The 12,835-nt window shown below is 46.9% G+C and overlaps 1 protein-coding gene across 3 annotated transcripts in view; it reads right to left on the minus strand.

The window, feature by feature from the left end:
* The window catches only part of LOC308145695 (C-terminal-binding protein 2), a 98,261-nt gene that overhangs the window by 30,235 nt on the left and 55,191 nt on the right, over nucleotides 1–12,835 (minus strand). Inside the window, exon 1 of one of the 3 annotated variants that reach the window (XM_080517206.1) lies at nucleotides 21–141. The exons of the other annotated variants lie outside the window; for them this stretch is intronic. Coding sequence (XP_080373332.1) covers nucleotides 21–42 — 22 coding nt within the window. The 5' untranslated portion in view covers nucleotides 43–141. Of the gene's footprint in view, nucleotides 1–20; nucleotides 142–12,835 lie in introns of those variants that run through there. 3 annotated transcript variants of the gene reach the window in all.

The following is a 12,835-nucleotide window of genomic DNA, read 5'->3' on the forward strand; positions in this document are numbered from 1 at the left end:
ACAGGAAACATGCTGCTTGCCTGGAAAATGTTGTCTCCACATTCTTCAGCTTTACAGACTACGCATCGCCGCAAAAAACACAAGATGACAAAAGTGGAAGACCCTTTGCAATAATCCAAAAAAGGTATCCCCACCCCCCACCACCACCACCCCCCACCACCCCCCCTTCCTTCCTCTTTGCTCGGTCTTCTTCTTCTTCTCCTCCTCCTCTTCTTGTTCACCCCCCCCCACCTCCCTCCTCCCCCCCCCCCCGGCCCCAAAGTTGCTCCTCTTGGTCTGCCCCTGTCGGTGAGGGGGAAAGGGGTTTTTTTGCGGTGCGAGCTCTCACTAAGCCCCCGGCTGCATCATCTTTACTCCATGCCTTTGAGGGCTGGGGGGGGGGGAGCACCATACACCGCGGCGTCCTTATGGGCACTCTCTCTCTCTCTCTCCCTCACACACACACACACAGGTTGGTGCTGGTGATCGGATGGTAAGTGGGTTGGAGAAGGAGGGAGGGAGAAGCTTTTGTCCTTTTTTTTTTTTTTTTTTTAAGTCTCCCAGGAAGAAAAGGCTGCGGTCAGGGGAACGCGATGGCTGGAAACTCTCTCCTGCTTCCTCTGCTGTCAGCTGCGCAACATCTATTCACAGTGCGTCTCTCTCTCTCGCTCTCTCTCTCTCTCTCTCTCTTTTTAGCTCTTTTCTCCCGCCTTTGTCTTTAGCTGATAATAAACCAGAAGCAGCAGGGGGGGGGGAATTAAAAAAATAAAAAAATCTTGCAGCAGGAAAAAAAAATAAAAAATCAGTTTGAATCAGAAGTGCCAGCTTGAACATGCAGAGCTGAGCTCTCTGGGCTCGCGCAATTTACTCTCCGGCTGCGTTCACTTCATAGATCGGCACACATAACACACTCAAGCACAAACCCTCCTCCCTTTTTCCCTCCTCCTGCTTCTTCTCCCCTTTTTTATGTTTTATTTCTGATGTGGACTCCATAGTGTTTTGAGAACGCCTACCCCTTTCCCCCCCTCCCCTCTCTCTCTCTCTCTCTCTCTCTCTCTCTCTCTCTCTGCTACAGACACACTCTCTCGCTCCCAGCCTCACCTCCCTTTCCCTCACAATTATTTGCTTTCCTTTTTTTTTTTTTTTTTTTGCTTTCCCACTTTCATGTAGACCTCAGCAGCTCTCCTCTATCACCAAAAAAAAAACCATATAGACACAGGAACACACTCCACCCTGGCATTTTCTTTTTTAGGGGTTACCAGAACGGATGGATTGCAGTAGTCACACACACACACACACACACACACACACACACACACACACACACACACACACACACACACACACACACACACACACACACACACACACACACACACACACACACACACACACACACACACACACACACACACACACACACACACACGCATACATACTATTAACCGCAAGAACAATGCAACATTCAAGCCACTCCAGCGACAACGTTACAGCTGTAGAGTTGGCTGTTTTTCACACCGTCGGCGAAGTCATCAGAGCCCAGCGTGTTAAGTTCACAGTTTTGTCCCTGGAGGAAATTACAAAAAAAAAAAAAAAAAAGAAAGAAAAAAAGCGAGCTGACTGATGGCTCTGCTGGATGACGACGAAAACGAGCAGCTAAAAACATGATATTCAGAAAAACAAAGCAACCCGAGCTCTCCCACGGGCACACACACACACACACACACACACACACACACACACACACACACACACACACACACACACACACACACACACACGCACACACGCACACACACACACACACACGCGCGCAGATCCTGTCGCTTGCATGACAACTGTGACCAATACACAAAGAGTCCGGCATGGTCACACGCCACAACCGATTATCGGCAACAGTAAAGTGGAAAGGTGGAACAGTCCGAGTGGTTTTTGCTCCCAGGGTGGGAGGATGTGTCAAGTGTGGTGTTTGTATTTATTCTGGAAAAACAATAAATAAAAACTGTAATGCCGAGTGTTGACTTCCTGTGTGTTTTCAACTTTGTATGTACGCAAGGAGATGATCAGAGTTGTAGTTTCTCAATATCGAGAGTCCGACGAGCCGGAGACAAGGCATGTCGTCTGGGCCACCGTTCCAGCGATGCCACATCTGAGGGAGTGTGACCATCAAAGGCCGGAGCAACCCACTTCCTGCCAGCCAGACAGCCGGCCAGTCAAGACACACACATGCACACACACACACACACACACACACACTTGATGGAGTGTGAGGATACGGCTGTCCCTCTGATGTTTCTCTTTTCAATAAAATGACAGAACGTGCACAAGGATGGGGGGGGACGCAGACTGACAGCAGTAAGATAATGTGTCAGATGGGAGATCACAGCATCCCGACACACAGTCTGTAAGGTTGGGAGTGTTTTTAGAACGACAGAAAGAAAAGCTTGTCAAAGAAGCAGCTGGATTTCGCGAATCGACATGGTGAGAACCCGCTCACCGTGTCAACAGGTCATTTCGATTGGAGCTCCATTGTTAGACGCTTGAAAACTGCTGGGTGCAGTTCAGTATATCAAGAATAACTGAATTTGAACTTTTTATGATAAGTAAATTAGGGTCTTAGCCGCTGTTAGCCTCAACCAAAAGCAATTCAGATCCACAGTTCTTCCACTTCCTTTTTATGGATTCAGTCAAACCATCGACGTCAGTACAAAGAAAGACGAGCAGCCAAAAAGCTTCTTAAACCAAATGAAAGAACGAGTATTAGATAACAGAACGCTAGTCTTTCAAGGAATCTTAAGGGTCAGGTCTGCCCGCGAAGGCATCCAAGTACGAGCTTAATTTCTGAACACTATTGAAAAGTGGGTAAAATGGGATTCCATTTCTGTTTTGCTCCTTAAAATCCAGCTGCTCGAGGAAACTATGGAGCTTTTTTTGAGGACCAAAAGTGCGCCTATCATATCAGTGTAACCAACTGTATCAGGCCAAACGGTGCAGGGGGCCTAACCCAGGACAACTGTCCCCATCCATTCCAGGCATGACAGATAAAGACACACAATGGGCCTCACACAGATTGTTCGTCGCTTCGGTGGTTTCAAAACACTTCAAATGTTTGACCCACTCTACCAGCTGAGCAATAGTCCACTCATCACCCTCCAGGACTTTTATAGTCACTCGGAAACCTTTGACTGGACATTGTACCTCCGAAGGGACATTGACCGAAATGAATAATATGATGAGATGAAAACTATTTCAGATATTTCTAGAGATTGGCTGAACATGGGATAATTCCCCCTTCTTAAATTCTTGCAGGAGCCGTTAACCTTTTCCTCTCTGGAACAATGCTGGTCTGAAATAGAGCAGTGTAACAGAGATGGGTTGCATGTGGCCGCAGGCCCAGTGCAAACTAACAACAGCTCCACGCTCTTTAGTCCAGCAGTCGACATGCTTGTCGTTACATGTTTGGAAGGAAAGGGGGGGGGGGGGGGGTCGAGTAAACACTAATGAGAACAGATTGGCACAGCAGCCCCCTCCCCACACACACACACACACACACACACACACACACACACACACACACACACACACACACACACACACACACACACACACACACACACACACACACACACACACACACACACACACACACTTCCTCTTTCACATGAAAGGCAGCCAGACCTGAACCTAAACCAGGACTGAGTCTACATCTGCTCATCACTCAGTCACTTGGTAACATAACACACAGCACCAGCCAGACCGATCAGCACCACCACTCACAACAACAAAGTTAATACAGAACCCCGCGTAGAGGATACATGATCTGAAAATGTAACCGCATTTGCATTCTTTTGTTGCATTCTTCTAAATTCTGCTACCCCCCCTCCAAAAAAACAACAACTAAAGTGTACATTTATTGGTGTTGAGTTGAAAAATAAAAAGATGTAACACTGAATTTCAAAATATTCAGTGTTATCAAATCAGCAAGTCAAATTTATATTTTAAAATATATTTGAATTGCATATCTACTGTCATGATCCTGTTCTGTAGCTTCACTGTCTATTACACATACATTTTCTGGGCATTGTGTGTCTCAGTCAGTGGTTTCAAAACACGGGGTCGGGAACCTTTTTGGGTGAGCACTGATGCGCATATCAGACACTTCCTACAATCCGACCAACATGAATAATGTACATTGCTTTTATTTAGAATGCTCCTGCCTTTCCATGGTGCTGGGAGTATGTGTGAGCGCTTGTTGTTTGGCTTCACTGTAATGTTCTGGCAAACGTGAGCTCCGAGAAGGAATCTGGAGGGCGTGCTTAATGGAAAAGAGGTTTTCCAACCACTGGTCGAGGCAGCACTGCACTGGAAAATGCCTTTTGCTGCTTTAGCATGCATAGTTCTGTAAAAGCTGTATAGGAATCTATTTTGCACAGATTAAAAACTTGTGTTATTTTTTTTATTTAATTTTTTTTCAAAAGTCATACTGCAAAATAAACCTACACATGCACCCAGAGCTATCATGTCAATTTACTTACGTCCACTTTCCTACTCTGAGTGTAATAATACATTCACCATTTAAAATTCAGAGTTGCAGCACTCAGAGTTCAGAGACTCCCCCCCCCCCCCCGCTGCATGACTTCTTTAAGCCCTGACCTTTAGCACAGTGAGACATCAAGAGCAGCGGTCACGCTCTGGAAGCCCCAACAAATGGCCCGAGCCTCCTTATAGTCCGTGCGGATTTGCCATTGAGAGGGAGCCTTCTTCTCCAGCCGGGCTAATTATAATGTATGCGCCCTTTTTTCCCTGTGAGCGCTGGAACTTGGCTGCCGAGAGGACGCTGGATGTAGAGGTCTGTTAAATCCCCCTAAAGCACTTAAAGGGATTTTAAGGAAGCAAGTGGTAGAGCGAGCCGACCTGCCACCCGGAGACGAGGCTCCGGCCGACCACAGGAAGACCAGAGGTTCAGGGGTTGATTTCGGGTTGCCGAACTCGGGGTCAACGGGGGTTCAGCCGAGCGGCAGTTTGTGCCGTGGTGGAAACTCCTGGCTGGATTTCACAGCAGTTATTTCTTGTTTTTTAAATCCTCGCCGCTGTTTTTCAATAGACTTTCTGGAGTCCTACTGCTGTTCTGACTGTTTTAGTGCATCATTATTTCCCTCGCTTGTTACCGCTTCACACTCGGTGTAGTTTTGGAGGTGAAACATAAAAATTCGACTCACACTCCTTCTTGACACTTCTTCTCTTCAAAGTGGAAACTTTGGGCAGAGTAGCAAATAAACTTTGGATTGTTTGTGGTAGGAAATATGAGCTGACCTCCAACCGGCAAGTCCGAGTTAAATGTTTCCCGGAACCAAGTTCTATTTGCATATTGAGAAGCTGATTAAAAATCTAGAGTCAAGTGCATCAATGTGGAGAATGAAATGAGTTAAGACCAGCTGGCCCAGTCTCCTCACACATCCAACATGAAAGTGGAACATCTGCTTTCAGGTGACCTTTTCATTGACCAGTAAGAACCAGAGTAAAAACTAAATTGTGGCTCTGAAACTGTTCTAACTGAGCAATTGTTACTTACAGACATTTTGGGAAAAATGTTAAACTGCATGTATGAATAATACAAGATCGTTTCCGGTGTTAGATTAGGGTTCGTAACCTGTGCTCCCGCTCCATACAAATATAAAGTCAGCTGTTTACCTTCGCATACGGGCACAATAATAAAATCCTTTGAAGAGAGCAAGATCAGTTGTGGCGGAGGAAGTTTGATTTCCCCATCGTGCACATTTATTTAGCAAGGCCCAGGTTTATCCTCTGAGAGGCACCTGCCGTGGTGGAAGCAGCCAGGGTAAACAACCCTTTCCCCAGGCATATATGCAGACACACACAAGCACACAAGAACACCCCCACCCTCCCCACACCACCACCACCACCACCACCACCACCCTCAGCAGTGGTCCAGATAACAGCCCTGAGTCAACACTGCCTTTCTGCTTTTGTTTTCTCTGCCTCCCCTCCCACGTTCAAGTCCCCGCGGATCTGCAAGGACTGGCCTGAAAAGGATGCAGGGATGAGGGACAGAGATAGTGAAAGAGAAACCGAGAGAGAGAGAGAGAGACAGAGAGAGAGAGAGAGAGAGAGAGAGAGAGAGAGAGAGGAGGGCTAAATTACAGCATGGGAATGCAAATGAGCGTGTTTTACTAGGGGTGGAGGGTTTGGGAGGGGGGGGGGGGGGGGGGGCAGGCTTTATTTTCCAGGCAGGAACAGCCCCCCTGTGGCCTCTGGATCAGTTGTAGCAACAGCGAGGAGAAGAAAAGCGAACATTTTCACTCAGCCTTTTTTTTTTTTTTTACTTGGGGAGGAATTTTAAAAAAGAAAAAAAAAAGAGAGAGAGAGAGAGAGAAAGAAATACAACAAATACAAAAGCCGCAACTCTCAGAGGCTGGCGCAGTCGTAAAATAAAATGATATTTTGCTGTGCTTTTCACACCGCGGCCTCTTGCTTCTCCTCTTCCCATCTCTCCCCTCACTCGTTTCCTCCTTCACCTCCTCCCCCTTCCACCCGTAGCCAGACGCATTAAAGTTCCCCCAAAAAATGGGCACAAAGCCTGACCAAATATGCCGCCGCCTCCTCCTCCTCCTCCTCCTCCTCCTCCTCGCAGAAATCTTGCAAAAACAGAGCGAGAAAGTGAGCGCGTGCGAGGGGAAGGGGGCCGAGCCAGCTGCAGGTGGCCTCCAGATGTGGTGGCTCTGGGGACGGGCCACTGCAGCGCAGTTCGGGGCGACTCCGAGCGACTCCCCTCCGCCCCCCCACCCCCCCCCCCCCCTTTTTTTTTTCTCCTCCCATCGCTCCTCCTCCTCTTTTAGTGACAGGAGCCATCTGGCCTGGCAGAGAGAGTGGAGCACAAAGTCCCACCCTCCCAAGTGTGGCCTCTTGCGTGCCACTCAACGGAGTGCACGAGTAAATAAAATGCATGCGCACACACAAATGAGCACACAATAACCCCCCCCCCCCCCCTCACCGCCAAAAGCTGTCACATGGCTATTAACCGGTCGAAGAGGCGGCCCAGCTGTGCTCCATTACGATAAATATGCCGGGGTCACGGGGTCCTGTCGGCCAGGAGTCAGCCATCAGATACTATGAGGTGTCCACTTACAGCCTTTTAAAGCTCACTTTGCAAAAAAAAGACTTACAGCCATTTTCATCATCATCAAAAAAAAAAAAAAAAAAACCTCCCACCCTCCTCACTTCATCTCCACTGCCTGCTAGAAAGAAGCTCCCACCCACCAAGTCATACACCTCCCTCCACCGTGGCAGATGATATTTCACACTTCCTCCGGCAGCGCAGACCTCCACCCCGCAAACCCACAATAACCCTGAAACTCACTGTAACTGGAGGGGTGGGGGGGAGGGCCACAATACGACACCTGAGAAACACCTGACACCTCGGAGCGACACCGGCGACGATGCTACGACGCAACCTGCCCCGCTGGCCGCCGGCTGTCCTCAGAGTATGAGACCAAAAAAAAAAAAGCGCATGTGGAGAGTTAAAGAAATGTTTCCCGGAGGATGAACCATTCTCACTTGGTTTATTCATCGGGAAATTAAAAATACATAAATAAATAAATACATTTAAAAAATCCTCTCTCCAACTGTCAGTCAATATGGCTCTTTTAAAGAATAGTTTGGGGGAAAAGGTTAGTCAGTTAAAGCTTCGGCGCCTTCCTGCAGGAACATTTGGTCTTTGTGCAGCTTGGCAATAGTCTTAAAAGGATTCTTGGGTAATTGTCTGTGCTGCAGCAGAAATTTGGAATGGAGGTAAATGGCCTGTAATGACTGAAAGGAAACAGGGTAGTAGTAACATAATGGCCAACGAGAGCGACACAGGGTCAGCGCTGCGCTGTTCACTCACATATTATTGAATGAATAAAACACTCCATATCCTATTAACATGTACAACATACAAAACAGAAGCAAGGGGTGGGGAGTGCTTGGCCCTTGAGCAGTTTTTATTCATTTTATTAATTCATTATTTTAGCATCTGCTCTCTGGCATAAAAGCTGCTTTTTTTTTTTTTTTTTTTTTAAGTCTTTGTCCTTCGGGGAATCAGCATTCAGCTTACTCATTAGACAAATGAAGACACCATTACCAGCAAATGAGGGACAAAGAAAGATTCTAATGTCCCAAAGACGGGGAAAAAAAACTAAGTTCGATGTATAAAACAAAGTGCTGAAGCTTCAAGGACCCCCCCCCCCCCCCTCCTCCATCCTGGCTGCCTTCTTTTAAATGTTCTCACATGGGAGATGTTCAGAGGGTCTCCGCTGTGCTTGCTGGCAACCGAGCCGAACGAACGGCAACCAGTAGCATTGATTTGCAGCACGGGCCGCCGATCAAACCGCAGGACAAAAGACTGGGCAGGAGGACAATGGAGCGACGCAGCAGGCTGCACGGGAAATGAATGACAACCGGTCGATCGGCACGACCGCAAAGCGACCGCGGACGCACAACGTTCCCGGAAGAAACGGGGCGTCGCGACTCGCGACGGATCAGACAACAACCGCCGCCACGGGGCCAACCCGCAGCGGCGGTGAGAGGAAGGAACAAACAAACAAACAAAAATTCTCATCCTCTGTTTTATTCTGTATCCCCTACATTTTCCGATGTCTTTCCGCTCCCCCCAGCAGAGATCATGGAAAAGAAAGAGAGAAAACACAAGGTAAAGCAATCGGTTAACCTTTGAAATACCCTGGCAATGAGATCTGCCGCTCTTTACTCTTTTCAACTGCAAAAAAAAAAAAAAAAAAAAAAAAAAAAAAATCGAAGACGAAGAGAGGGGAAAAAAGAAAAAAGAAAAAGAAAAACCCCAACAACACAATGTTGGCCACCACTTCAGAGGGGATATTCAATATCCATGAGCTTTTTCATTTCACACTGATGAATAATTCAGGGTGACCTGCCCACCACTGAGTGAGAGAGAGAAAGAGGGGGAGGGAGACAAAAAAGAAAAAGGAAAAAAGAGAAGGAGGACTGGGGAGGTGTGCAGAAGTAGTTGTCTGTTTTTAGTGGATGCAGCTGTTGCTGTTCAACAAGCACAAAACGAGTCTCCTCCCCGGCTGCTGTGCCGAGAGAATCGACAGACGAGTCGACGACGGATAATTGGGGAGATTATATCAAAGCGCTGCCATTCTCACGGCGGTGGCGAGCGCACGCCGTCGCCATCCTGTAAACAAAACTGCCAACCGGGATGGGGGGGAGGGGGGGGGGGTAAACATGACAACACAATCTCCAGAAGTGGCCAAACGATTCTTCTCAGCGATCATAACACAGGCGTCAGACGAACACACCGAAACACACAGACGCATCTCTTCACCTCATCGTCGGCGTTCGGGAGGGGGAATTAGGACACGAAGACCTCGATTTGGCTCGTGAGTGATCTCAACACACACACTCTGCTTAGAGAGCAAAAAAACTCGCTGATTAAAACTCCTGTTGCAAACTACAAGATCAATCAACTGCAGTAATTGACAATTAAGAGTTAAGGGGCCCCAAAAAAAAAAAAAAAAAAACACCTCATGGCTCACTCACTTTCCGAGCAGGAATAACAACTTGTGACCCCACGCAAAAGGTCAGCTGCTGCCATCACACATACACACACACACACACACACACACACATGCACTTACACGCTGGCGAACGCACACATAAACACTCAAGCTGTCACAAGCAGGGGGAGACCAGCTGTTCCTCATTCGCTCGAAGGCCCCGTTCCCTCCGCGGGTTGGCTGGCTTTGCAGAAACCATTAATCCCTCTGTGAACGCAACCGATGGTTTGGAAAGATCAACCATGAGAAAATAGCCAGGGAGGGGTAAGAAGAAGAGCGGGGGGGGGGGTGTTTCAACAACACTTCTTTTTTCTTTTCGTTTCAGCTGTTTCTCTACCTTTTACTTTTTTTTTTTTTTTCTCCCTGAGATAAAACTACTGCAGTGGAAAAATAGATTTTCCTGGCCATATTTCCCCGGGGACACAAACAATACAGAGGTTGAGTAGAGATGGAGCAGCAGATAGTCCATGTAACATTTACCAGGTTCTCAGGAAACTGGAGACAGCGCACAGATAAACAGTGAGACCACTCAATGGCACAATCTGTACAGGAAGTACACGCTACATTGAAAACTTTTGTTTTTTGTTGTTTTTTTGTTTTAATCACTAATCGTGGGGCAAAAGCCCCAGAAAAACAAAAACGCTCCAGATATCACGCAAGTTTATCCACATTTGTTGGAATACCTTCTCTGGAAGTACCAGCTCCTTTACCACTCCTGTTATAATCCACAGTCAGCATGTCTACACTGGTTGTAATATTACGCATGGGAATTGCCTCTATTGGGAGTTTATTTGTCAAACTCAAGTACACGAGTCAAAAATAGATATAATCACAACCGGAGCATTATCGTATGTGACGGAACAGGAAATACCAGTTCTAATCTTCCAGTGCGGCAAAACGATTTCAGGCCTCTGGACAATTGATTTTGAACTCCATCCAGTTCAAATCCCTCACGGCCTGTCATGAATAGGTATGGCGCGCACTCGCGGGAGCGTGTGGCGCTGTCGTGATGTCGTGATGTCACTACAAGAGCAGCGCTAGATCGAGTATTACACAGCGGTCTTTAATAACCCCTGACCGATTCCATGTGAGCTGAAACCTCTCGTCTGTCTCTGCTCATTCATTCAGTGGGATTAGTGAGGATGACACACACTCCCACTGACACGTGCTACCTGAATTGTAGCACGCACACACACACACACACACACACGCACACACACACGCACGCACGCGCGCGCACACCCCACCCACATGCAGCTATACTACATTAAGTCCTCAAAAACACACAGTGTAGGATAATTCTCTGCCTATTCTGAGGAAGCTAACTTAAGCCATTTGCCCTCCACAATAAGAGCGCTTAACCTGCCGTAGCTCAACAACAAGTAGGGAAAGGGTTAATTCACGCAGCAGACAGGAAGCAAAATAAATAGAAGGTTGCATTTTTTTTTTAGTGTGACATCTGAACTGAAGGAATATTTCAGGACTTTTTAGCTTTTTATGTGACTTTTTAAAGTTAAAATAAAAATAACCTCACTGTTTTCCCCCGTTATATCTGAACATTTTATATAAACGTGAAATTATTGTGACTAGAACTCGGCAAACTGTTCTGCAATCTCGCTGCTACATCTAATACACTATCAAGTGCCACGTTATTGAAGTCGTCGTCACCAGTTTGACGCTGTGGCCGCTGCTGTCACAATTTCTTCTTTAACGATTTTCAATTAAAATCTGACTGTGTCAATTTTTGTAAGGTATAAAGGAGAACACTGTTCACAAATTCCCAAAACACTCAAATACACAAGGAGCATCTATTGCAAAGTTACAACTGATTAAATTGGTATTCTGTGAAGGGCATCTGTTTATGAGTTTACAAGAAAAAGTAATAAAAAAAAAAAGAAAATGCCTAATTTACCAAATATGAACACTTGCCCAATTAAAGGTAAAAATAAGAGAGTGAACCGTAAACCTGACATAACAATCACTTCTTGTTTGTTTCAGGAATTGTTTTTTTTTTACTAAAACACACCAGCCAGCGCCTGAACTGGATCGGCTATATTTCTTTTTTTCTTTTTCTTTTTTTTTTTAAATGACAAGTGCTTCACACTATAATTTCCCAATGGTGACGCTTAAAACTGTCACCTTTTTTGAAAACTTCCTGACTGCACTAAATATGTCCACTAAATCGTTGCAGTCAAAAGAAGACGGGGACAGCTAAAGGAAACTGGAGGTCGAGTCCCCATGTCCTGCTGTCAGTCCTGTTGCATCCAGCCACCTCCAGATAAAACTCAACACTTCCTGCTGCTGTTGAACGAGGGACATCTGTGGTCTGCATATATGCGTAGGAGGATCGTTGGGGGTGGCAGGAGCATTGTGCTTTGTTCATCATCAACACACACACACACACACACACACACACACACACACACACACACACACACACACACACACACACACACACACACACACACACACACACACACACACACACACACACACACACACACACACACCCATATATCACAAGCAAATGCTTTATGTATGCGCGACAATGTGAGGTCTATATCACACTCTTTCACCCCACCCCCCATAAAATCATGACTGCCTCTAACACACACACACACACACACACACACACATAGCAGTGCCCAGAAAGTGTTGACATACAGACACAGTGATTCCTTTCTGCCTCACTCGTGGAAAACCGGCAGGAGTGCATACTGAAATCAATGTCAGACACCTGAACAAAGCAGTTTAGCCAAGGACAGCTGAGAGCACATTAGGCATGCATCCCCATGAATGTCCTTCCAAACCCAGGCCGGGAAATTAAAATCCCATTCAGCCTCCACCCACCCCCCGCTCCACCCCCCCCCCACCCCCCCCCCCCCCTCCACCCCATGGGAAGTACGCACTGGAGGGTTTCATAACTGTCAGCAACATCGGTGACGGCTGCCTCTTAAACAGCAAAAGTGATCGGCCACGTTTTGATGAAGCGCTCAAGAAGCATTGGACATAGTGTTACCATGAGAACAGCCGAAAACGACTGACACATCCCATATGTTGCCAAGTTCTTTTCTTTTCCATGAGCAACCCCCCCCCCCCCCCACCCCACCCCACACACACACACACACACACCATCAACCCCACACTGCCTCCTAATTCGCCATCCAAGAAAAGCACAGCCGAAGATGTTCTTGTGGATTATCTCCACCAGGAAACCACGTGCAGGTGTCCCACCTTCGCTAATCTACTGAGCATGCACACAA

The sequence above is a fragment of the Blennius ocellaris genome (genome assembly GCF_963422515.1).
Source record: "Blennius ocellaris genome assembly, chromosome: 21".
In the NCBI taxonomy this organism is placed as follows: Eukaryota; Metazoa; Chordata; class Actinopteri; order Blenniiformes; family Blenniidae; genus Blennius; species Blennius ocellaris.